General features: G+C 38.5%; 1 protein-coding gene across 2 annotated transcripts in view; it reads right to left on the reverse strand.

Moving 5' to 3' along the window:
- The window catches only part of NELL1 (neural EGFL like 1), a 984,256-nt gene that overhangs the window by 843,545 nt on the left and 113,271 nt on the right, over positions 1–27,440 (reverse strand). For both annotated transcript variants that reach the window (XM_033205025.1, XM_033205024.1), the window contains exon 3: positions 25,693–25,843. In XM_033205025.1, coding sequence (XP_033060916.1) covers positions 25,693–25,843 — 151 coding nt within the window. The remainder of the gene's footprint in view (positions 1–25,692; positions 25,844–27,440) is intronic.

Consider the following 27,440-nt stretch of genomic DNA (forward strand, 5'->3'; position numbering starts at 1 on the left):
CAAAGTCTCAGGATACAAAATTAATGTGCAAAAATCACAAGCATTCTTATACACCAGTAACAGACAAGCAGAGAGCCAAATCAGGAATCAACTTCCATTCACATTGCTTCAAAGAGAATCAAATACCTAGGAATCCAGCTTACAAGGGATGTAAAGGACCTCTTCAAGGAGAACTACAAACCACTGCTCAGTGAAATCAAAGAGGACACAAACAAATGGAAGAACATACCATGCTCATGGATAGGAAGAATCAATATCGTGAAAATGGCCATACTGCCCAAGGTGATTTATAGATTCAATGCCATCCCCATCAAGCTACCAATGACTTTCTTCACAGAATTGGAAAAAACGGCTTTAAAGTTCATATGGAACCAAAAAAGAGCCCGCATTGCCAAGACAATCCTAAGTCAAAAGGACAAAGCTGGAGGCGTCACGCTACCTGACTTCAAACTATACTACAAGGCTACAGTAACCAAAACAGCATGGTACTGGCACCACAACAGAGATATAGACCAATGGAACAGAACAGAGTCCTCAGAAATAATACCACACATCTACAGCCATCTGATCTTTGACAAACCTGAGAGAAACAAGAAATGGGGAAAGGATTCCCTATTTAATAAATGGTGCTGGGAAAATTGGCTAGCCATAAGTAGAAAGCTGAAACTGGATCCTTTCCTTACCCCTTATACGAAAATTAATTCAAGATGGATTAGAGACTTAAATGTTAGACCTAATACCATAAAAACCCTAGAAGAAAATCTAGGTAGTACCATTCAGGACATAGGCATGGGCAAGGACTTCATGTCTAAAACACCAAAAGCAACGGCAGCAAAAGCAAAAATTGACACATGGGATCTAATTAAACTAAAGAGCTTTTGCACAGCCAAAGAAACTACCATCAGAGTGAACAGGCAACCTACAGAATGGGAAAAAATTTTTGCAACCTACTCATCTGACAAAGGGCTAATATCCAGAATCTACCAAGAACTCAAACAAATATACAAGAAAAAAGCAAACAACCCCATCAAAAAGTGGGGAAAGGATATGAACAGACATTTCTCAAAAGAAGACATCCATACAGCCAACAGACACATGAAAAAATGCTCATCATCACTGGCCATCAGAGAAATGCAAATCAAAACCACAATGAGATACCATCTCACACCAGTTAGAATGGCAATCATTAAGAAGTCAGGAAACAACAGGTGTTGGAGAGGATGTGGAGAAATAGGAACACTTTTACACTGTTGGTGGGATTGTAAACTAGTTCAACCATTATGGAAAACAGTATGGCGATTCCTCAAGGATCTAGAACTAGATGTACCATATGACCCAGCCATCCCACTACTGGGTATATACCCAAAGGATTATAAATTACTCTACTACAAAGACACATGCACACGTTTGTTTATTGCGGCACTATTCACAATAGCAAAGACTTGGAATCAACCCAAATGTCCATCTGTGACAGACTGGATTAAGAAAATGTGGCACATATACACCATGGAATACTATGCAGCCATCAAAAAGGATGAGTTTGCGTCCTTTGTAGGGACATGGATGCAGCTGGAAACCATCATTCTTAGCAAACTATCACAAGAAGAGAAAACCAAACACCGCATGTTCTCACTCATAGGTGGGAACTGAACAATGAGATCACTTGGACTCGGGAAGGGGAACATCACACACTGGGGCCTATCATGGGGAGGGGGGAGGAGGGAGGGATTGCATTGGGGAGTTATACATGATATAAACGTCATGCACATGTACCCTAGAACTTAAAGTATAATAAAAAATAAAAAAAAAAACACACACACACAAAAAAAAAAAAGAAACAAAAGTCAAAATTGACAAATGGGATCTAATTAAACTAAAGAGCTTCTGTACAGCAAAAGAAACTACCATCAGAGTGAACAGCAACCTACAGAATGGGAGAAAATTTTTATAATCTACCCATCTGACAAAGGGCTAATATCCAGAATCTACAAAGAACTTAAATTGACAAGAAAAAATCAAACAACCCCATCAAAAAGTGGGCAATGGATATGAACAGACACTTCTCAAAAGAAGACATTTATGCAGCCAACAGACACATGAAAAAATGCTCATCATCACTGGCCATCAGAGAAATGCAAATCAAAACCACAATGAGATACCATCTCACACCAGTTAGAATGGTGATTATTAAAAAGTCAGGAAACAACAGGTGCTGGAGAGGATGTGGAGAAATAGGAACACTTTTACACTGTTGGTGGGACTGTAAACTAGTTCAACCATTGTGGAAAACAGTGTGGTGATTCCTCAAGGATCTAGAACTAGAAATACCATTTGACCCAGCCATCCCATTACTGGGTATATACCCAAAGGATTATAAATCATGCTGCTATAAAGACACATGTATGTTTATTGCAGCACTATTCACAATAGCAAAGACTTGGAACCAACCCAAATGTCCATCAGTGATAGACTGGATTAAGAAAATATGGCACATATATACCATAGAATAGTATGCAGCCATAAACAAGGATGAGTTCATGTCCTTTGCAGGGACATGGATGAAGCTGGAAACCATCATTCTGAGCAAACTATCACAAGGACAGAAAACCAAACACCAAACACCACATGTTCTCACTCATAGATGGGAATTGAACAATGAGAACACTTGGACACAGAGTGGAGAACATCACACACTGGGACCTGTAGTGGGGTGGAGGGAGGGGGGAGGGATAGCATTAGGAGATATACCTAATGTAAATGACGAGTTAATGGGTACAGTACACCAACATGGCACATGTATACCTATGTAACAAACCTGCACGTTGTGCACATGTATCCTAGAACTTAAAGTATAATAAGAAAAAAAAATACACATCAAATTTTGAAGACTTAATACCAAAAAAAAGAATAAGAAGAAGATAACCTGAAGGCATTTAGTAATCAAGCTCCCAAAGGTCAAGGATAAAGAAAGGATCCTAAAGGCAGCAAGAAAAACGAAACAAACAACATACAATGGAGCTCCAATACATCTGGCAGCAGACTTTTCAGTGGAAACCTTACCGGCCAGGAGACAGAAGTATGATATATTTAAAGTGTTGAAGGAAAAAATCTTGTATTCTAGAATAGTATATCTGACACACACACACACACACAAATGCTTCACACATGAAGGAGAAATAATGACTTTCCCAGATAAACAAACCCTGAGGGACTTCATAAACACCAGAACTGTCCTATAAGAAATCCTAAAGGGAGTTCTTCAGTCTGAAAAAAAGGACATTAATAAGCAATAAGAAATCACTGAAGGTACAAAATTCACTGGTATTAGTAAGTACACAAGAAAAACACAGGAAATTATAATACTGTAATTGTGGTGAGCAAATTACTAATAATTTAAGTAGAAAGACAAAAAGATGAACCATCCAAAACTAATAACTGTAACAACTTTTCAAAACAGAGACAGTATGATAAGATATAAATAAAACAAAACAAGATAAAAAGTGAGAGGATGATGTTAAAGTGCAGTTTTTATTACTTTTCATTTGCTTTTTTGTTTATGCAATCAGTGTTAAGTTGTGATCAGCTTAAAATAATGGGTTGGCCGGGTGCAGTGGCTCACACCTGTAATCTCAGCACTTTGGGAGGCCGAGGTGGGCAGATCACGAGGTCAGGAGATCCAGACCATCCTGGCTAACACAGTGAAACCCCATCTCTACTAAAAATACAAAAAATTAGGCAGGTGTGGTGGCAGGCACCTGTAGTCCCAGCTACTCGAGAGGCTGAGGCAGGAGAATGGTGTGAACCTGGGAGGCGGAGCTTGCAGTGAGCCAAGATCACACCACTGCACTCCAGCCTGGGCGACACAGCAAGATGCCATCTCAAAAAAGAATAAAAATAATAATAAAATAATGGGTTATAAGATATTATTTGCAAATCTAAAAACACAGCAGACACACACAAAAAATTAAAAGCAAGAAATTAAAACATAACACCAGAGAAAACCACCTTCACTAAAAGGATGACAGGAAAAAAAAAAGATGAAAGAGAACAGCACAAAACAACTAGAAAATAAATAACAAAATGCAGGAATACATACTTATTTATCATTAACATTGAATGTGAATGGACTAAGCTCTCTAATCAAAAGACATAAAGTGCCTGGTTGAGTTGTAAAACAAAAACAAAAGCAAATGAAAACCAAGACACAACAATCTGTTGCCTACAAGAAACACACTTCACCTATAAAGACACACATAGACTGAAAATAAAGGAATGGAAAAAGATATTCCATGCCAATGGAAACCAAAAAAGAGCAGAAGTAGCTATAGTTATATCAGATAAAATACATTTTAAGACAAAAACTATAAAAAATACAAAGAAGTTTATTATATAAATAATAAAGATTAAGCAAGAGAATATAACAATTGTAAATATATATGCACCCAACACTGGAACACCCAGATATGTAAAGCAAATATTATTAGAGCTAAAAACAAAGACAGATCTCAATAAAATAATAATTGAAGACTTGAGCACTGTACTTTCAGCATTAGACAGATCATTCAGATAGAAAATCAACAAAGAAACATTAGACTTAGTCTGCACTATAGACCAAATAGACCTAATAGATTTTTACAGAACATTTCATCCAAAGGCTACAGAATACATATGCTTCTCCTCAGCACATGGATAATTCTTAAAGGTAGACTACATAATAGACAACAAAATAAGTCTTAAAACATTCAAAAAAGCTGAAATAATATCAAGTACCTTGTCTTACCACAATGGAAAAAAATTAGAAATCAATAACAAGATGAATTATGGAAACTATATAAACACATGGAAACTAAACAATATGCTCCTAAATGACCAGTGGATCAATAGATTAAGAATAAAATTGCCAGTAATCCCAGCACTTCTGGAGGCCTAGGCGGGTGGATCACCTGAGGTCAGGAGTTCAAGATCAGCCTGGCCAACATGGCGAAACCCCGTCTCTATTAAAAATACAAAAATTAGCCAGGCATGGTGGCACGTGCCTGTAGTCTCAGCTAAGGCTAAGGCAGGAGGCTTGCCTGAACTTGGGAGGCAGAGGTTGCAGTGAGCTGAGATCGCACCACTGCACTTCAGCCTGGGTGACAGAGCGAGACTCCATCTCAAAAACGGATAAATAATTAAGAATAAAATTGAAAAAAATTTTTGAAACAAATGATAATGGACACACAACATACCAAAACCTACATGATACAGCAAAAGCAGTAGTAAGAAGAAAGTTTATAGCTATAAGCACCAATTTATTAGTAAGGATTCTCTAGTGGGGCAGAGGTAATGGAATATATATATATACACACACATACATATATATATAAAATATATATATATACACACACACACATATATATATGAGTTTATTAAGTATTAACTCACACAATCATAAAGTACCACAATAGGCCATCCGCAGGCTAAGGAGCAATGAGAGTCAGTTCGAGTTCCAAAGCTGAAGAAATTGGGAGTCCAATGTTCGAGGGCAGGAAGCATCCAGCTTAAGAGAAAGATATAGGCTGGGAGGCTAGGCTAGTCTCTATTTTCACAGTTTTCTGCCTGCTCATATTCTAGCCATGCTGGCAGCTGACTGGATTGTGCCCACCCAGATTAAGGGTGGGTCTGCCTTTGCCAGCCCACTGACTCTAATGTTAATCTCCTTTGGCAACACCTTCACAGACACATCCAGGATCAATACTTTGAATCTTTCAATCCAATCAAGTTGACACTCGGTATTAACCATCACAGCCAACACAAAAAATATATATATATATTAGAAAAATTTCAAACAACTTAATGATGTATCTTAAAGAACTAGAAAAGCAAGACCAAACCAAACTCAAAGTTAGTAGATGTAAAGAAACAATAAAGATCAGAGCAGAAACCAATGAAATTGAAATGAAGAAACAATACAAAAGATCAAGGAAAGAAGAAGTTAATTTTTGAAAGGATAAACAAAACTAACAAACCTTTAGCCAGATTAATTGAGAAAAAAGAGATAATAAATAAAACCAGAGATGAAATAGGAGACATTACAACTGATACCGCAGAAATTCAAAGGATCATTAGAGGCTGCTATATGCCAATAAATTTGAAAACCTAGAAGAAATGGATAAATTCCTAGACAGATACAACCTTCCCAGATTGAACCATGAAGCAACCCAAAATATGAACATACCAATAATAAGTAATGAGACAGAAGCCGTAATGAAAAATCTCCCAGCAGAGAAAAGTGCAGGATCCAATAGCTTCACTGCTGAATTTTGCCAAACATTTAAAAAAGAACTAATACCAACCCTACTCAAACTATCCTGAAAAATAGAGGAGGGAATATTTCCAAACTCATTCTATCAGGCCAGTATTACCCTAATACTAAAACCAGACAAAAACATGTCAAAAAAATAAAGAAACCTACAGGCCAATGTCACTGAAGAACACTGTTAAAAAAATCCTCAACAAAATACTAGCAAACTAAATTCAGCAATACATTAAAAAGACCATTCATCATGACTAAGTGAAATTTATCCCAGGTATGCACAGATGGTGCAGTACACACAAATCAACCAATGTGATACATCATTTCAACAGAATGAAGGCAAAATTCATACAATCATTTCACTTGATGCTGAAAATAATTTGATCAAATTCAACATCCCTTCCATGATAAAATCCCTCAAATAACTAGGGATAGAAGGAACATTTACCTCAACACAGTAAAAGCCATATATGAAAGATCCATAGCTATCATCGTACTGAATGGGAAAAAACTGAAAGCTTCTGCTCCAATATCTGGAACATGAGAAGGATGTTCATCTTCATCACTGTTATTCAACATAGTACTGTAAGTCCTAGCTACAGCAATTAGACAAGAGAAAGAAACAAACGATATACAATTTGGAAAGGAATAAGTCAAATTATCCTTGTTTATAGATGATATAATCTTATATTTGGAAAAATCTAAAGGATCCACAAAAAGATTGGAACATAAACAAATTCAGTAAGCTTGTAGGATACAAAAAAAAGTAGCATTTCTATACACCAACAATGAACGATCTGAAAAAGAAATCAAGAAAGTAATTTCATTTACATTAGATACAAAAAGAAAATACTTAGGAATTAACCAAAAAAATGAGAGAGTTCTATACAGAAAACTTGAAAACACTGATGAAAGAATGTGAAGAGGACACACGCAAAAAAAAACGGAAAGACATTCCACATTCATGGACTGGAAGAATTAATATTGTTAAAATGTCCATACTCCCCAAAGCAATCTACAGATTCAATGTAACTCCTGTAAAAATATCAATGACCCTCTTCACAGAAATAGAAAAAAAAATCCTAAAATTTATATTGAATTACAAAAGACCCAGAATAGCCACAGCTATCCTGAGCAGAAAGAACAAAACTGGAGGAATTGCATTACCTGACTTCAAATTATAATACAGAGCTATAATAACCCGAACAGCATGGCACTGGCATAAAAACAGACACATAGACCAATGGAACAGAATAGAGAACACAAAAACAAATTCGTACGTCTACAGGGAGCTCATTTTCTACAAAGGTGCCAGGAACATGCATTTGGGAAAGAAAGGACAGTCTCTTCAATAAATGTTGCTGGGAAAACTGGACCAGCAGATGCAGAAGAATGAAACTAGACCCCTATCTCTTGTCATATACAAAAATCAAATCAAAATGCATTAAAGACTTAAGCCGAAAACCTCAAACTATTAAACTACTAAAAGAAAACATTGGGGAAACTCTCTAGGGACATCAGACTGAACAAACATTTCTTGAGTACTACCCCACAAGCATAGGCAACCAAAGCAAAAACGGATAAGTGGGATTACATAAAGTTAAAAAGCTTCTTTACAGAAAAGGGAAAGAATCAACAAAGTGAAGAGACAACTCACATAAAGGGAGAAAATATTTGCAAACCACCATCTGACAAAGAATGAATAACCAGAATATGTAAGGAACTCAAACAACTCTATGGGGAAAAAATCTAATAATTTGATTTTAAAATGGGCAAAAGGTCTGAAAGGGCAAAATCTTCAGATGGGGTTTTGCATTCTGGCTCTGCCATTTTGTATCTGTATAACCTTGAGAGGGAGTCAAAATCTTCAGTGGCTACAGGGGCCAGGCATCATCTTACATGACAGAAGTAGGCTAGAAGTCTAATGTATTTTTTAAAAAACAAGCTACCTTTTAAGTCCCTTTAGTTTTCTCCTTTGAATAAAGAAATGAGTTTAAGAATTTCACTTTTCTCCTAACTTTACATTCATTAAAAAGGAAACCACACAACAGCAATTGACACATGACCTTATGGTGATGGGAAGACAAGTGAGAGAACTAGGGACTGTGGCAATCTGAAAAATACATACCTATTTTTGATGAGAAGGTGGAAAGCTGGATTTTTTAGACCAAATCACTCAATTTTCAAATGTTGGAAATTAACTTATGTTTTTTTTTTAAAAATTGTGGAAGGATACTGTGGAAGCCATCACAATCAAGGAAAGCCCTTCTACAAGCTAACTATGGCCTGCAGTTTCAACATTTAGTCACTGCTTATTAACAAATCTGGACAGGATGCCAATCACTGTCAATATCATCAGTCCCATCTCTTTGCAGTTCCTGCCCTGCAGGCTGCATTTTCCAGCCACAGGCACCTCCGTATAGTTTCTCATTCCCACACACCACCTACTTCCCCCACCTTTGTGCTGTACCCATCTTCTTAGAGATGAGGCCCTCCACATCTCAGGAGAGGCTATTATTGGCTAGACAGCCTACAAAACAGGAGAAAATATTCACAAACTCTGCATCTAACAAAGGTCTAATATCCAGAATCTACAAGGAACTTAAATACATCAGCAAGCAAAAAACAAATAATCCAATTAAAAAATGGACAAAGGACATGAACAGACAATTCCCAAAAGAAGACATACAAGCAGCCAACAAAATATATATATATAAAATTTATATATATATATAACTCAACATCACCAATCATCAGAGAAGTTAAAATCAAAACCATAATGAGATACCATCTCATACCCTTCGGAATGCCTATTATTTTTAAAATGTCAAAAATAATAGATGCTGGTGAGACTGTGGAGAAAAGGACATGTTTATACGCTGTTAGTGGGAATGTAAATTAGTCACTTTGGAAAGCATTTTGGAGATTTCTCAAAGAACTTAAAACAGAACTACCATTTGACTCAGCAATCCTGCTACTACTCAAAGGAAAAGAATTCATTCTATCGAAAGGACACATACACTAGTATGTTCATCACAGTGCCATTCACAATAGTAGACATGGAATCAACCTAGGTGCCCATCAATGGTGGACTGGATAAAGAAAATGTGGTATATATACACCATGGGATACTACGCAGCCATAGAAAAGAACAAAATCATGTCCTTGGCAGCACCATGAATACAGCTGGGGGCCATGATCCTAAGCGAATTAACACAAGAACAGAAAACCAAATATTGCATGTTCTTACTTATCAGTGGGAAATAAACATTGAATACACATAGACATAAAGGTGAGAGCAATAGACACTGGGGACTACTAGAAGGAGGAGGGAGAGAGTGGGGCATGGGCTAAAAAACTACCTATTGGATAGTATGCTCACCACTTGGGTGATGGGACCATCCATATTCCAAAGTCATTCATATCTCCATATCCCTCAGCATCATGCAGTATACCAATGTAACAATTCTGCGCATGTACCCCCTGAATCTAAAATAAATAGTAATAATAAATACATACATACATACATACATACATACTTCTGGCTGTCTCCAGATGAACTGATAATGCTTCAAATGGTGAACTACCAATTCACTCCTACCAAAGTAGTATTATTTGTAATCAAGTCAATCAGTAAGAAGGGGAAAAGGAGAGCTAAAATGTCCTTTAGAAAAAAAACTGATGGCATGCATATGCTCTAAACAATGTAATTGTTGTAGTTTTATAAATTATGAAATTTGGATTTCCAAGGAACACTATGCATGGATGGGTAGACTTCCTTTGCACATAGCCTACACTTAATAAGTGACTGTCGTCCTGAAATAATATGGCCTTGTATAAACATCACACTTCGTCATGATACGCTCTCTCTCACACTGTGAAATCATCAAGGAAGCTATTGCTGTCAGCATCTCCTCATCTAAAACCACTCCCTTTCATCACCCTCAACTAACAAAGTTTTCAGTGCACTAGCTCTTGGTCTATCCCCCAAACATACCAAACTGGCTCCTTCCGCAGGGCCTTTGTACTTACTGTCTCAGCTACCTGGGACACTCATTTTTCTGATTTTTTCATAGCTGCCTCTTCTTTAGATTCAGCACATATGTCCTATCTTCATAAAGCCCTCTCCAGCTTCTCTTCTCTACTGACCTATCTCTCATCCCTCTGTTTTATTTTCTTCCATGACATTTATCATTAGGTTTAATTTTGTCTGTATTTATCATCTGACTCACCCCACTAGAATAAAAGCTCCCTGAGGACAGGCCCCTTTCACACCTTCACTGCTGAAGAATCCACCAATGTTCCTAGCCCACAGATAAGTGCCCAAAACAGATTAGTACTTGATGAATAATGAATGAACTATAATTTGACAGGGAAGTAAACTGAGGTCCAGGGAGAACCTGTCTGATCTCATGGGTATTCATTGGCAAAGCAGAGCCTTGAGTCCAGGTCTTCTGACTCCTGGCCCAGCATCACGGTCATTGCACCACCCTCATCAGTGCTCTGACAGCCTGAGGTGCCTTTCACCCAGAAATCAGCAAGTTAGGAGTTAAATCTATCTTTCATCAGCGACAAGATTCTGCCCACATTTCTCACCACAGAAGCAAATGAATGAATGCATGTTACCCAGAAGTGCAAGTGTTTCACAACTAATTCCAAAGGATGTCAAAGAAGACATATTTTTTAAATTCTCTAGGAGAATTCCATTGAACTTAAATGATTTTATGCATAAATATTAATGAAATTGTGACTTTTATACTTAAAAAAGTAAAGGTTAATGGCTACATTAGCTGTTTTTCATTTCTCAAACACTAGGCAATCCAAAATCTAATATGCACATATACAAGCGTGAGCAATTTGCCCAAAGCATTATATTCTATTGCTATGATACTTCTTGTCTTCAATTAAGGTCAAAAGTCATCTGAACAGCTTCATTTCCTCTGACAAGATTTAAATTTTACTTAATTACTGTGTTCCTGAAAACATCCTCATTTTCTTGACATAAGATCCTTCCATTCATTTTCATTTCTGCCTGAAAATTACTACTTCCCAGTGCATACCACAGCCTAACTGTCCATCCTCAAGTATACATCCTTTAAACTTTCCCTTGAAGCTGTCTCTGCGCTCCACTAGTGATAAAGATAAAAACGATGGAATCTCAGAATCCAGACGTCTTGTCTCCTAGCATTTGGCAGCATCTCTAGATGGTCCACATTTTCAGCATTTAACCATTTACTGGAAAATACATCCCATTCATTATTACTCTTTTCTACTTTTCTACATTTGTGTTAATTTATTCAACTGAAAACTTGGACAAAGGAAATGCAAGGAATTGGGCTATATGACACACACAGCACAATGATTAAAGAAAAAAGCTATTCACCACCCAACTCTATCTGCCCAGGGCACACTAACTCCCAGTAGCACAAGCCAGAACCCTGGGCATCACCCTTGACTCCTCCTTCTCTATCCCCTAACATCCCATATAGAACTACATACAGTCTACTCCAGAATTAACTTCCCTGCCCAGAATTGGCACCACCATTATCTGAAATAGTCCAGGATTCTGTCCTCTTATCTAAGATCTTGATTCTAGAAAACCGCAGCAACCTCCTGTCTTTATGTCTCCAATTCTGCCCCCTCCATGCCATTCTCCACTAAGCAGCCAGTGTGGTCTTCCTAAAGTACCAACCTAATCATGCCACCAAACCTGCACTTACATCCTTTCCATGGCTCCCAATGCCCTGGGCCTAAAGGCTAAACCATTATGTATTACTTAAAAACCTATTCACAATCTGGCCTCTTGCCTGCCTCCCCAGGTTTATTTCTTGACACACCTTGCCTCGTCCTTACCTATGCTTTCTCTAATCTCCAACAATAAATTTTTCTTCAGTCCCTTTAATGCACTGCTATCCCTCATCTCTCACCTCTTTGCTCACGCTGCGTTCAGAACCCTCTTCCATTCATCTTGGCTGATTTCTGCTTATCCTTCTATTTAACATATTAAGCATAACTCTCGGAGGAAAGAATTTCTGACTCCTTTTGGTCAAGGTAGGGTGCCTGGCTCCCTGTATTCCTCCTATCAAGGCACTAATAATACTTGGCAGTGTTTCTTTGACTGTCTCCACCCCTGTATGCTTCACAGTTGTAGCCCAGCATCTATGACCACATAGTATTTGATAGGTTTGCGTTGTTATTTCCTGAATGATGCTGAATAGACAGCTTACAGTCTACTCAGATCATAGTCCTAACCCTAAAGACTCTCTAATTATAGACACCCAATATTTGTTTGAAGTGTGGAGACTTGCTTGTATACTTCAAAAGCAGTATGGATAGATTTCTTAGGGCAAGACTCCAATTTGCTCCCTTCCTTCGCAAATGAAAGTAATTTAATAATTGAAAATATCTACTTTGTAATAATATAAGCCTATGTTGTATCTCATTGAGGAAAGAATTACCCAAGGAGAAAGTTATTCTTGGCTTCTTGAGTTGGCTTCAACAAACCATGTAACATACTTCTGGAATTTTCTCCCCTTTCCGCCTACGCCCCATTCTGATAGTCTTCAATCAATTTTATAAAAGTGCAAAATAATTTAAATATAAGCTTAAGTCATCTATAATTAAGAAGTTAAACATGCTTTTTTACAAATTACAGAATACATTCCATTTGGGCAATTCATTGTTTTAGATTATCTATAACAATCTCTTGATGTGAAAAGCTAATTACTATTTCAAATAGTGGGAAGGTCCCAACATCTACCTTCTTCCCTTATGAAGAATTTAAGGAAGACTAGGAAATATCTAAAGAAGCCACAAGGACAGGAAGGAAAATGACATTTACTGAGAGCCTTGATATAAAAGATGTATGAGGAACTGCTCTGGTTTAATCCTCCCAATAACTCTGTGATATGATAATCAATCGATACCTTCACTTCACCTAGAAGAACCCTGAGTCTGAGGTAAATTAAAGGTAACTGCAAAAGCTCAAATATCTAGTAATTGATAGATCCAGGAAATGAACCCAAGTCTACCTGGCATCACAGTAGAAAGTTCTTTCCACCATGAGAGCTCAGAAAACTGAAGAGTATCTTTTGAAGTACAAAATTTTTGTTTAAAAAAAAAAGGAGACACCTTCTTAGGAAGCCAAAAATGTCGTCTTCATCTCCTCAGAGAAGGATTCCACAGGAAGCTTTTTCTTAGAGCCCTAGCTTTCAGCTTCTCATCTAATTATGCTTCAACTTAATTTTATCTATAATTTAGAAATAAAATTACAAAAACAGAAGATTTACCATTACATCTTATAGAGTTACATATACTGGCAGAGTGTTCAATTAGATTTAATCTGCATTAATTAAGCTTTCCATTTTAACAAAGCTCTATATTAACACATTTGAATCCGAAGAAATAAACATTACATCTGCAATGTCATTAAGATAGTTCTGCAAGACAGATTCATCTTTGTTGCTCTGCTAATGCACTCTATTGCTACTGTAAAAAATAATTTTATCACATTAGAAATACACATCGGAATTAATAACAGGGTACCCATTACATTACATTAAAGAGCCTATTTCAATTACTACCTCCAGGTACATTTTTAATAGTCTTTATATTTCAGTTTTCCGTTTCATTTTATCTACCCACTTAAGATATCCATGGGAACTCAACTGGCTCAGTTACCTAGGGAGTTTCCAGATACTACTTTGCCAAGAAGTTCACTCCGTATTTAAAGAAATACAATCTCCTAAGAGTTTTAACTCTGGCTACTAGGTTCTCACTAGGTGAGAGAGATGCCTGCCTTTGGCCAGAAGGGAACTCAGCCACTGAATGAAGTCTTCTAATTCAGTAACGGCCGTGCCTGAGAGTAGCCAGAAGCCTAGCAGAAATTGGAAACAGTGATTTCCAAAACAGTAAATGAAGTTTCTCTGGTTGACAGCTTTGGAAAAGGCAGGGGCATGATTACTTCCTGTGGTGCTCATGATGGCTAGGGAAGGTGATCAGATCCAGAATGTTGTTCCCCCATTGTGCTTCATCAGTAAAGACGGAATATTTTGACTGGAATGTTGAACATTACCAGAAGGTTTGGGTGATAGTCATTATTTTCCTTTAATCATTGAACTTGGGGTGGTGGGTGGGATGACTATTTTCTCATCTGGCCACTCCTCAGCACCCTATCTCCCCTCAGCATCAAATTTCCATCTCAATAACATCGTCATTATCAGCAGCATCACCATTATGGCTTTTTTTTGGGGGGGGGGGAGTTTCTTTTGTATGCCAAGCACTATGCTAGGTATTTTACAAATAGTAATCCTCAGAAAAATCACCAGGTATTATCAATTCAGCCTCCAGATACCAAAACCTGTGCCCCTTCACTATCCTACGCAGCCTCCCATGTGTAGCACACCCAGGGCAATACCTGTGTCTGGTACAATGTATTTCATGTGAACCTGCTGAGCAGCTCTAACTGAAGATGAAGAAGACAAATCCTTTTTTCATTTAAAATGTATTTATTGAGTGCATACTATGTGCTTCAGATTATTACTTGGAGAAACCCCTATGTGAGGCAGTCTGTTACCTATGCTACTTCCATGTATTTGTGCACAGACTCAACAGGAAACACCCCAACCAATCAAGACAGAGACTGCCTAGTGTTTCCAATACCTAGTGTTTCCATGTTCTCTCATCCTTGGCACAATGCTAGGCTGAATTTCCCAGTACTGGTCAATGAAATGGGATACAGATTATACATGACATTTTCAGCCTGACCCTTACACCTATTCAAAGAAACTATGAAAAAATAATAATTACAATACCTACAATGCTTACATAATTACAATAGAAGCCATCAACCTACCTCTCTCAGAGTGTCATGGGTTGAGCAATCAATCAATTAATCCATGCACAGAGAAGTTAAATAACATAACTCAAAGGTGCTATATATAAAGTCATATGTCTGTATATATCTACGCATTTTCAAAAACTACCCATTATTTTAAAATGTACTCCCCAAAATCAAAAATATTGAGCATGTAAAAGATCACCAGGAAACAAAAAATTCTGCAAACTCAAAAATCTACAAATCTGACAGCACATATTTCATACCCTCAATTAACAATAAAACCAGAAATTACCCATTAAGCATTTTTAATTTAATCACTTCGGAATATTTAAACACTCCTTTAACCAGGGTTAAAGAGGAAGTCAAACTTAAATTAACAACTATAGAAAAGTACAGAAATAAAAACACTCAATAGCAATATCAATGGGCTGTATTCAAAGTAACATTCACAAGAAAACATAAAACCATCAGTGATTTTACCAGTAAACAGAAAATACTGAAGACAGATGAACTAAACATTGAAGAAGCTAGTAAAAATACCAACAAGATGATCCAAAATAAGGTAAGAAGTAGGAATCAATGAATTTGAAATGAAAACAGTTGACTCGATCAATAAAACTAAGAACTGTTTCATTTAAAAGATCAATAAATTACACGATCCCATAATGAGCCTGATCAAGTAAAGAAGAAGAAAACACATATATCACACATTAGAAATAAAAGGAGATAAAAATCACAAATATAAAAATTTTATTAAGTAAAAGAGATTATAATGTCCAATTATTTGCCAAAAAAATCCCAATCTCAATGAAATACAGGATTTTCTTTAAAACATAAATTGATCCCAAGAAGAGCTCAAAGTAATTAGATAGAAACCATACCATAAATGAAATGGAAAATGAACATTTCAATAATAAAAGATTTTCCAGCTTCCCCAAAACCAAATTATCAGCCTAAATATTTTTTGTACTTTTCAGCCCAAATATTTTCTACACAAAATATTTTCTGTCCTTTTCTAATTATATTTACATGTCATTATTTACATCTAATTACATTTGCATCTATTTTCAGGCTCATTCTATCAGAAATACTTGTAGAAAAGATACAGTGTATATTTTTTAACTAGCCTAGAGCATAAAAAAATTCAAAAAGCCTTGAATTAACTCAAATACACAGAAAAATCTATGGCATCTCACTTATTAATGAATTAAAACATTTAAATGTTTAATAAGTTTAACGTATTTAAAACATTGCCTATGTAGTTACTACTGCTTTTATTAATAACTAATGTAGTTACTACTGCTTTTATTAATACTGCTATTGCTAACATTATTTAATGATACAAAAAATCCTAACTAAAGCATTAATGTGAGTTTATTCAAGGATTTCAGAAATAGCTCAACATTATGGATTCTATTAATGTAATTACTTATGTTAATAGATAAAAGGGGACAGACACAAAAGTATCTCAAAATGCACACTGAAAAGATATTCAATAAAATATAACAGCTATTCTTTTTAAATCTTTCAGTAAAATAGGAACAAAATTAGATTTCCTTTACATGACAACTAGATAAAGACAGATAGAGATAGATATTAGAAAGTACTACTAGACAGTTTATTAGAGGACCTTATTAAAGTTGGAAAGAAAAAAAGGATTATCTTTTGCCCTCTTCCTGACTTTAATGAACACCTTTGATTTGTTCATATATTATTTACCACTATTATGGACATTCTAGTCCATATCATAAAACAAGAAAAAGAAATCATTAATATAAATATTGAAATTTAAGAAAGGAAAACTTTTCAATATTTTCAAATTACAAAATTATATACTTAACAAGTCAAAGGGGATCATCTAAAAAAATTAATGTTTGGCACATGGTATGCAATCGGCAAATGTTAGCTTAAAAAAGCTATTCAATATAGCTTAAAAATCAGCTAAAACTCAAAAGAAAGATATCAAAACCATATTAAAATATCAAAAGAAAGCAAACTGCAGACCAATATCTCACTTATGGGTATAGCTACAAAAGTCCTCAACAATATACTATCAAATCGAATTCATAAAATAGAAAAAGGATTATAGAACATAACCAAGTGGAATTTATTCCAGGAATGCAAGTTTGGTATAGCTTCTGAAAATCAGTCAGTATAATATACTACATCAATAGAATAAAAGATAAAAACTATGTTATCATCTCAGTAGATATAGAAATAGCATGTGAAGAAATTCAACACCCTTCATAATAGAAACACTAACCAAACTAGAAATAGAAACTTCTTCAGTATAATAAAGAACACCTACAAATAGAAAAAAAAAAAAAAAAAAACCTACCAACTGGTGAAGAGTATCTGTGAAAATCCAAAGTTCACATACTTCAAGGTGAAAACTGAAAGCTTTCCCTTTAAAATCAGAAATAATACAAAGATATCTGCTCACCCATTTCTATTCAACATTGTACTGGAAGTTCTGGCCAGGGCAATTCAGTACAAAAATGAAGTAACAGGCGGCCAGGTAGGACAGGAAGAAATAAAACTATCTCTATTTGGAGATGACATAATCTTATATGGAAAAATTCTAAGGAAGTCACTAGAAACTATTAGAACCAATCAAGAAGCTTACCAAGGTTGCTGGGTGCAAAGTAATAGGCAAAAATTAATTTCCTTTCTATACAGCAGTAATGAGCAACCAAACATTGAAACTAAGAAAATTATTCCATATATGATAGCATAAAAAAATACCTAGAAATAAATTAACAAAAGCCACCAAAAACTTAGGTTTTGAAAACCAAAAAAAAAAAAAAAAAAAAAAATGAAAGAAATGAAAGATGATCTGAGAAAGCAGAAAGACACCCCATGTACATGAATCAAATTATTTGATATTGTTTTGATGGCAATACTTCCTCACACTGACGACCTACCAATTCAATCTCTATCAAAATTGCAATCTCTATCAAAATCTCAGCTGACTTATTTAAGACCAGCTTGTCAGTTGGTCTGGAAACTGACAAGCTGGTCTTAAAATCCATATGAAAATCCAAGGGAACTAGAATAACCAAAACAATCTTGAAAAGAACAAACTTGGAAGATTCATATTTCCCAATTACCAAACTTATTACAAAACTGCAATAATCAAACAGCTCTTCCATATGGACAGACACATAGATCAATGAAATAGAAGTAATGATGGTAGTGGCAGGCTGTCTGGAGTAGCCACTACCATCACTCCAGCTGCAGCAGTGAGGCGTGGCCAGGCCTGCAGGCTCTGTGGAGCCACTGGGAGCTGTGAAAAAGCAGGAGCCCCGCCCCTTCCACGTCGGGGTAGAAGTTCCCCAGGCACACTGTAGTTGTCCACTTGCAGCTGCAGACCCAGGCCTCCTGCTCCATAGAGCAGGCAGGAGCGGTGTCCAAGTCAGGGCTGCAGATCTAGACCTCCCACTCCACAGAGCAGGCAGGAGTCCTGTCCCTCTGGGCTCAGCTGCAGCTGCCCAAACTGTGGCTGCAGACCCAGGCCTCCTGTTTCACCAAGGCAGGAGCCCCAACCCTTCCCCTCACAGCTGCAGCTGCGGGCCCAGGCATACCTGCATTCTTGGGGACCTGGGAAGGACCCCAGTGCACTTGTAGGCTCAGAAATGCCTGCTCCCACTGCCTGGTTTCTCTCTGATATAAGCACCTGCTCCAGTCTTTGAGCAAAGTCGGGGCCGAGTCTCAGCACTGTCACAGCCTAGCCAGGTGTGCACATGCTCAGGGCTGTGCTAACACACCAGCCCTCTGCCACCTTAGCCCTCTCTGGATTTTGGGTACCAATGAGCATAGGAGGAAAGCTGAGGTGGGGCTGAAGTCAGCTCAGCATTGGCCTGCAGGTATCCCTTGGCACCTGCAGTCTGGGCACCATAAATGTCAGCAGGAGGCAGACAGGTTCCTGGGTGGAAGTGGGTGGGTCCCCAGTGAGGCTTCACCTTCAAGCCAGGGAGGACCAGAAGGCTGCCAGTTCCACAGACCAGAGTGGGAACTTGTAGTGCCTTTTCCAGGCATATGCATGGCCGCCCAGGGGCCAACTGGCTTGTACTTCCTCCCCTCTGAGGCCCATAGAAGTCCAAAAGGGGTGTGTGAGTGGTCATTGCACAGTCAGATACGCTGGCTGCTGCCACAGGGTGGGCAGCTCCAGATACTGGCAGGGTTACCGACTCTCTGTGAGATTGTGGCTGGACCAGGTGCACCGCAAGCAGCTTCCACCAACGCCGGGGAACAATGTGGCACCTGGAAGCTTGGAGACACCAAGAACTGCAAGGCCCCAAAGAGGGAGTCACAGCCCTGACTCGGGGAGCCCAGGTCCAGCCAGAGGTGAACAAACATCAGGAGGACCAGTTGCAGAGAGGAGCTACCCAGTCCAGGGCCTCGTCTCTGCTGAAACTCAAGCAGACATCAGGATAACCAGCTGCAGAGAGGAGCCACCCACTCTAGGGCCTCCTCTCTGCTGAGAGCTGCAGAGACCACAGCGGAATCTGCCTGCAGAGAGGAGCTTCCCACTCCAGCATCTCCTCTCTATTAGGAGCTGAACACTTGTCGGACACCCTGGCTGAGGAAAGGAGCTACCCTTGTGGAAGACTCTTCTATTGCTCAATAGAGCTTCTCTTCATCTTGCTCACTCTCCACTTGTCTGTGTACCTCGTTCTTCCTGGTTGCAGGACAAGAACCTGGGACTCCCTGAATGAGGCTAAAAAAGATGTAACATAAACAGGGCTGAAACATTCTCCTTGCTCGTCACACTGGGGGCAAGAAGGAGAGAAGAGAAGAGCTGTAGCCCTTTGGGGAGCCCAGACCTGGGCTCCCCGAGCCAGGGCTGTGACTGTCGCTTTGGGGCCTTGCAGTTCCTGGTGTCTCGAAGCTTTCAGGTGCCACCGTGTTCCCCAGTGCTGGTGGAAGCTGCTTGTGGTGCACCTGGTCCAGCCACAATCTCACAGAGAGTCAGTAACCCTGCCAGTACCTGGAGCTGCCCACCCCGTGGCAGCAGCCAGCGTATCTGACTGTGCAGTGGCCAGACCCCATACTCACTCACACACCCCTTGCTGCTCCATGCCTGACTCCCATCTCCCTTGGAGGCATGGCACCTAGGCCAGTACCATGAGCTGAGTGCAGCCTGCCAGGCCGAGTTGGTGAAACAAGCCCAGTGGGCCCTAACAAAACTCGGGCAAAGGCACCACCAGCCACAGGTTTCTGGTCAGAAAAGCGACACCCCAAAGATTCCGTAACAGTAAGAGACCAGAAATAAGTCCTCACATTTATGTTCAATTGATCTTCAACAGGGTGCCAATACAATTCACTGGAAGAAAAGCCGTCTTCAACAAATGGTGAAGAAACAATTGGGTATTCATATGCAAAAGAATAAAGTTGGACCCCTACCTCACATGATATATAAAAATTAACTCAAAATATATCTAAGAGATAAGTGTGAGAGCTAAGCCTATAAAACTTTTAGAAGAAAATAACTCAAAATATATCTAAGAGATAAATGTAAAAGCTAAACCTATAAAACTTTTAGAATAAAACATAGGAGTAAATCTTCATGACTTTGAATTAGGCAAAAATATGACATCAGAATCATAAAAAAAAATAAAATAAACTGGACATCATCAAATTTTAAAGCCTTTGTGATTAAAGGACACCACCAAGAAAATGAAAAGACCACCCACAGAATGGGGGAAAAACTATAAATCATACATCTGATAAATGACTGCATCTAAAACATACAGGATTATTACAAATCAATGATACAAAAACAAAGAATCCAATTAAATGTAAGCAAATTATCTGAATATACATTTCTCCAAAGAAGATACGCAAATGGTCAATAAGCTTATGAAAAGATACTCAACATCATTTGCCATCAAGCAAATGCAACTCAAAACCACAATGAGGTATCACTTCATACCCATTAGAATGTCTATCATCAAAAAGAAAGATAACAAAGAGTGTTGACAAGGATGTGGAAAAACTGAAACCCTCAAACACTGCTTTGGGGAAGGTAAAACAGTGTAGTCACTTTGCACAAGTCTGGCAGTTCCTCAAACAGTTAAACAGAATTTCCATCTGATCCAGCAATTCCACTCCTAGTCACATACCCAAGGGAATAAAAACATGTCCACACAATAGCTTGTACATGAATGTTCATAGCAGCATTATTCATAATAGCCAAGAGTAGAAACAATTCAAATGTCCACCAACTGATAAATGGATATCTATAATGTATTATATCCAAACAATGTAACATTATTCTGCAATAAAAAGAAGTGAACTACTGACACAAGCTACAATATGAATGAACCTTGAAAGCATTATTCTAAGTCAGAGAAGCCAGTCAAAAAGGAATAGTGTATATTTCATTTATATGAAACAACCAAAATAGGCAAATCTACAAAGACAGAAAGTAGATTAGTGGTTGCCTAAGGCTAGGGAGCTTATGAGGAAATTGTGGGTGAGAGCTAAAAGGTATGAGATTTCTTTTGAGGGTAATGAACACTTCTAAAATTGATTGTGGTGATGAATGCACAATTCTATGATTATACTAAAAGCTACTGAATTATAAAAATAAAAAATTATCTAGAAATCTAATAATGTCTATTATATCCCAATTGTTTCAAATACTTATTTAATTTATCTTCATCATTAGTAATACAATCAGAATCAAATAAGAGAGAACCACGAACAGAACCTGGGCGTCTGACTTTTAAGCCAACAATCCATCTACTACATACTTGGATCTTCTGCTATTGAATAAAGAAAAGCCCCCAATCCTTGGTCAACTTACATATCTGGTCAAATGTCCATGCCAAATTTCTACAGGATAATTTGCTCCTCTAGATACTGTTATCCCGGTAAATAATAAAAGTAACCTGAAAATTATGAAAGATTCTCACTTATTGCAGATGGGAACATTTGGCGAGGGGAGGAGGGTTATAATGAATAGTCTAATTTCTAAATATATGCCATTATATACTCTTCTCTATTTTCTTGCATTCCAGGTCTCCTTAATTAGATCTTCTCTACTAGAGTAGAAATTGGGTTTTCTGTATTACCCATAGCCAATGCATTACAAATCCACAGTCTTTCATACCTTGCCTTGTCAGACTACATACACATGGAAAAAGACACCATAAAGTCCAGAGGAGAGGGGATTTGGTATCTTACTTCATATTTATTTTGTGTAGCAGTCAAGATCTGCGGTTGTTTGCACTTGTCTTTCATGGTGCCTGCTTGGCTCTCTTGCAAGTGTACTTTCCTTTCTTTCATTTCTGCTCTAAAGCTTTTTAATAAACTTTCGCTCCTGCTTTAAAACTTGCGTTGGTCTCTCCTTCTGCCTTATGCCCCTCAGATACATTTTTCTTCTGAAGACATAAGAATTGAGGTTACCGTAGACCCATATGGATTTGCCGCCAGTAACAAATTTTGGTAGCAGGTAACTTGGATACCCTCCACTGCCAACATACTTTGGTGCTTTGTGACTCAGATAATTTCTACTGCTAATATACTTTGGTGCTGTGTGACTCGGATATGTTCCCTAGTGGTAAGACCTCTATGCCTCACCTTCTTTGGCTAAAGGCATTCAACCCCTGTACACGGTTTTCTTCTCCCCTTTTATTTTATTTTATTTTTTTATTTATTTATTCATTCATTCATTCATTCATTTATTTATTGAGATGGAGTTTCGCTCTTGTTGCCCAGGCTGGAGTGCAATGGCACAATCTTGGCTCACTGCAACCTCAGCCTCCCAAGTTGAAGCAACTCTCCTGCCTCTGCCTCCCGAGTAGCTGGGATTACAGTCACACACCACCACACCTGGCTAATTTTTGTATTTTTAGTGGAGACGGGGTTTCACCACATTGGTCAGGCTGGTCTTGAACTCCTGACCTCAGGTGATCCGCCCTTCTCAGTCTCCCAAAGTGCTGGGTTTACAGGCATGAACCATGGTGCCCAGCCTCTTCTCCCTTTCTCCAAAAAAAAAAAAAACAAAAAAACAAAAAAAAAAAATCTGAAGTTTTCCTATTACAATGAAAAATGATTAAATGACTCTCCTGTCAATCATCCTCGGGTTCTATTAGAAATCTACTAGGGATATAAAAGAAGACAGCCGGCCGGGCGCGGTGGCTCAAGCCTGTAATCCCAGCACTTTGGGAGGCCGAGACGGGCAGATCACGAGGTCAGGAGATCGAGACCATCCTGGCTAACACAGTGAAACCCCGTCTCTACTAAAAAATACAAAAAACTAGCCGGGCGAGGTGGCGGGCGCCTGTAGTCCCAGCTACTCCGGAGGCTGAGGCAGGAGAATGGCGTGAACCCGGGAGGCGGAGCTTGCAGTGAGCTGAGATCCGGCCACAGTACTCCAGCTCGGGCGACAGAGCGAAACTCCGCCTCAAAAAAAAAAAAAAAAAAGAAGACAGCCTCACATGGCAACACAAAAGTTTTTTTAAAACCTATCCTATTGAAAAAAAAAAAAAAAATCCAAAAGAGAAACACGGCAAATACAGTTTCAGAACACACTTAGACAAGGAGAATAAATGTATATGTGTTCCGAGATGGCCACTCACCATGCACACCATGTGCTATCCTTTTTCATCCTTACAGAAGCCCAGGAAAATAGATTATTACACACATTTTACAGACAAGGAAACTGAGGTTCCAAGACATTGAAGAGCTGGTGTCACAAAGCTAGAACTGGAACTCTAGCCTCCATCAGACTGACTCTGAAACCTTGCTCTTTCTAATAAAATAGCAACTATTTCACATGCTTCTTATCTGCTTTGGGAAGCTCTCCTCTGCATTCACTGAGAAATATCTGAAGATCTACCTCGTACTTTGGGCATCTGTATAATCCTCATACCAAAGAGGCATTCACACTCAACCCCACAAGGCCAATGGGGCAAGGTAGGGTTGTGAAGCTGAGACTTGCCTTGACACTCAATCCTTGGAAAATGAGAACATATACCTTTCTCCAGCACACAGAACACCTTTGAATGAACCCGTATCTCTCACAGACATGTACATCACCTTGCTTTCTCTGGGCTGACCAAAAACAGCCAGATTGTAATGACAACACCCCCACAAAATGATCAGGGTCCATCACCACGCTTTGAGGCTGAGAGCAAACAACCATTAAAGACAGAACTGTTGATCCTTACAACTGCTGAAAAGTCTGCATAGAAAGAGCCTCTGTTCCAGCCAAATTGGTCTGTTCGCTGCTCCCACTCTCAAAATTGCATTTCTCTACATTTCTTCACCTTTGTGACTGTGCACATTGTTCCTTCTGTTTGATATAACGCCCTTCTTCCCTTACCTGCTGGAATTCTGCCTGTGCTTCAAGAGCACTCTATGTGGTCTTCCTTAACCACTAACCTAATGCACTTAATTCAGTGAACTTAACACCTTTACGTAATTTTGAAATTAGCTCCATACGTCATTGTAACACCAATCTACTATTTCTTTATTACTGACTTTTTATTCTTTAGCTTTTTGTGTGGTTATGCCTTGTTTCTTGCATTGCCAAACTCCCTCATATATCCTTAGAAGATTTTGTTCCTTTGATTTCTCCACAAAACCTTACATGGCACCTAGAACAAAGTAGGGGCTTCATAAATATTTTCAGGGGATTAATACAGAGGAACCCAGTATTAAAAATTAAAATTGTTTAGGTTACCTAATGATTATTAATTTGAATTCAATGATAGAGTGACCTTTCTTAAATTTAAAACCCATTGCCTAGGGGACTTTAGCCCAAGTTTTTAACATGGCATTGAAACTTTGCAATGATCTGGCTTCTACCTACCTCTATAATACCACCCCTCATTGCCCAGCCCAAACTCTCATCCCTTCCCCATACACACTTTTATGTTCCAACCACTTACCTACCCATGTGTTGATTCTTAAAAATCATAGCAACCTCTTTCTGAAATGTTATTCTTCCATCCCTTACTCCTTCACATTCGGCATGTAAAATACTCAGATTTTTTTCCTTATACAACTATCATCTTTTCCAAAGCCTTTCCTGGCTACCACAACACTTAGCAGAATGACTACTCTTACCTTTATTTCCTGATTACAACCTTCTAGCACTGCATCTTCAATACTTTATTATATTTATTTGTCTATCTTCCCTACTAGCTTATGTGATCTTTGCAATGAAAATCCTACACTATTCACCTTAATATTCCCAGTGTCGAGTATAATCCCCACATAAACACACCGTAAATGTTTATTGAAGGTTGTTAAACATAACTAATTAACTTGCTTATGACTAAATATGATAGAATGTGATTTTATTCAAAGTCTACCAGAAGACAGGTGAGAAAGATACTCATGATTGGTCCTTGGAGAGCAAACAAGAAAGCCACTTTGACCAAAGTAAATTCTTAATGCAAAGTAAATTCATGAATGTGTTTAACAGTAACGAGGCCTCAGTTAAATGAAAGTTTTCATGGGGCTACAAACTCTAAATTCCAAGGCATTTTGTATAACCCATTAACTCTAAGGAGATTTTCAAAAGCAGAAAGAGCTTTCTGACCTGTGCTCCAGTTCTCGAATGGACAGTATCACTCCTGAAGTGGATGGCTTCTGCTGTACAGTGGCCAAAAAGGTGAATTCACTCTTGTTCCGGAACAGCTGAATTAATTTCTCACTCACATGAGGAGCTGCATGGATCTCTCTTTCTATGTCTAGGAATCAAGAGGAAGATCAGGAGAAACAGGAGAGAAGGAGAGAAGAGGAAGGAGAAGGACAAGGAGAAGGACAGAGAAGAAATACAGGAGAAAGAGGAGAGGGGAGATGAGAAGGAAGGGGAGAAAAGATCCATGGTTAAAAATGTCATGTCCAAAGAATCCAGATTGCATTTTTCATTTTTCTCTTCTGTCAATAGTTTTCATTTTCAGGCACCATTCACCACTCCCTACAGCTACATTCATTCAATGCAAATCCCGGAAATGCTATCTCTGTCACCGCGCCCACTTGTCACTTTGACAAGTTCACAATTGGCCAGTGATTTCTGACAGGAATTTTGACAGGACACTGAGCAATTCAGTTTGCTGCAAACAGATTAGGTTGCTGTAAATAAGGTGAGAGGTAGTCGGATAAATGTGGTCCTAAATTCAGACCCAAATGCCACTGGGATAATAAGACCCAAATGCCACTCAGCATCCTCCAATTTCACTTTTTCCATGGACACAGCTTCCTTGTCCCCACAACGTATATAGGAAACCTATCCTTGCCTTGTACCTAGCCGATATTTACTAGCACTAATAATGCCAGACAACTCTGCCTTTGCTTAAAGAATAAATACAAGGCATGCTCATGCTCCACACACGTGCCTGGAATTTCTCCATAAACATGCAATGGATGACTTTCCTCATGAAATATTTATTGAAGTTGAAGCCAATTCAGCAGGCCTAGAGGTGTGTGATTCCAGCTAATCCTGCTCCTGGACAAGAATGTTCCTTTCTCCAACATCAGCATAATGAGAGACATCCATCACTTCATACCCAGACTCACCCTTGTCATGATAAACTAGGTGTTATCTCATTATTTTACACTACATTTTCTGGCATCAGAAAGGGGCATTAAGGGAGCAAAGTTAGAGAAGATTATTCAGAGGATGATAAATGAACATTATAAGTGCGTTTGGTGGCCTCCTCTCACATTCTGACCACCTCCTCTGACTGCATGATAACTACTTGGTTATTTCTCCAGGACTACATGGGAAGCCCTTGAAAACCATAGAACTTCAAAGGCTGCACTGCCCAAGCAACATCACAGACTGGTATATGGACCTTGAAGAATCTCATCCTAAAGAGTGGCTTCTGAATAAGATATCCTTCAATTCTTGACCTTGGGCCTCAGTTCTCTCATCTGCAAAATGAGGGGGTGGACTAGGTGATCTCTTAGAGCCTTCCACCTTAGCCTTCTATAATTTTTTGAATTGCTGCTTCAATTTTATAACACAGAAAAGAACAGCACAGTGTTTTCCACCTGTAAATATCTAGGCTATGAATGGCAGAAAGCAATGTTTGTCCTCTATCTTGGAGACACCCAACTCGGGTAGACCAGTCTACCAGTATAAAACCTACCTGAGGCCGGGCGCAGTGGCTCAAGCCTGTAATCCCAGCACTTTGGGAGGCCGAGACGGGCGGATCACAAGGTCAGGAGATCGAAACCATCCTGGCCAACACGGTGAAACCCCGTCTCTACTAAAAAATATGAAAAACTAGCCGGGCGAGGTGGCAGGTGCCTGTAGTCCCAGCTACTCGGGAGGCTGAGGCA

The sequence above is a fragment of the Trachypithecus francoisi genome, unplaced genomic scaffold, assembly GCF_009764315.1.
Source record: "Trachypithecus francoisi isolate TF-2019V2 unplaced genomic scaffold, Tfra_2.0 Lachesis_group8, whole genome shotgun sequence".
Lineage (NCBI taxonomy): Eukaryota > Metazoa > Chordata > Mammalia > Primates > Cercopithecidae > Trachypithecus > Trachypithecus francoisi.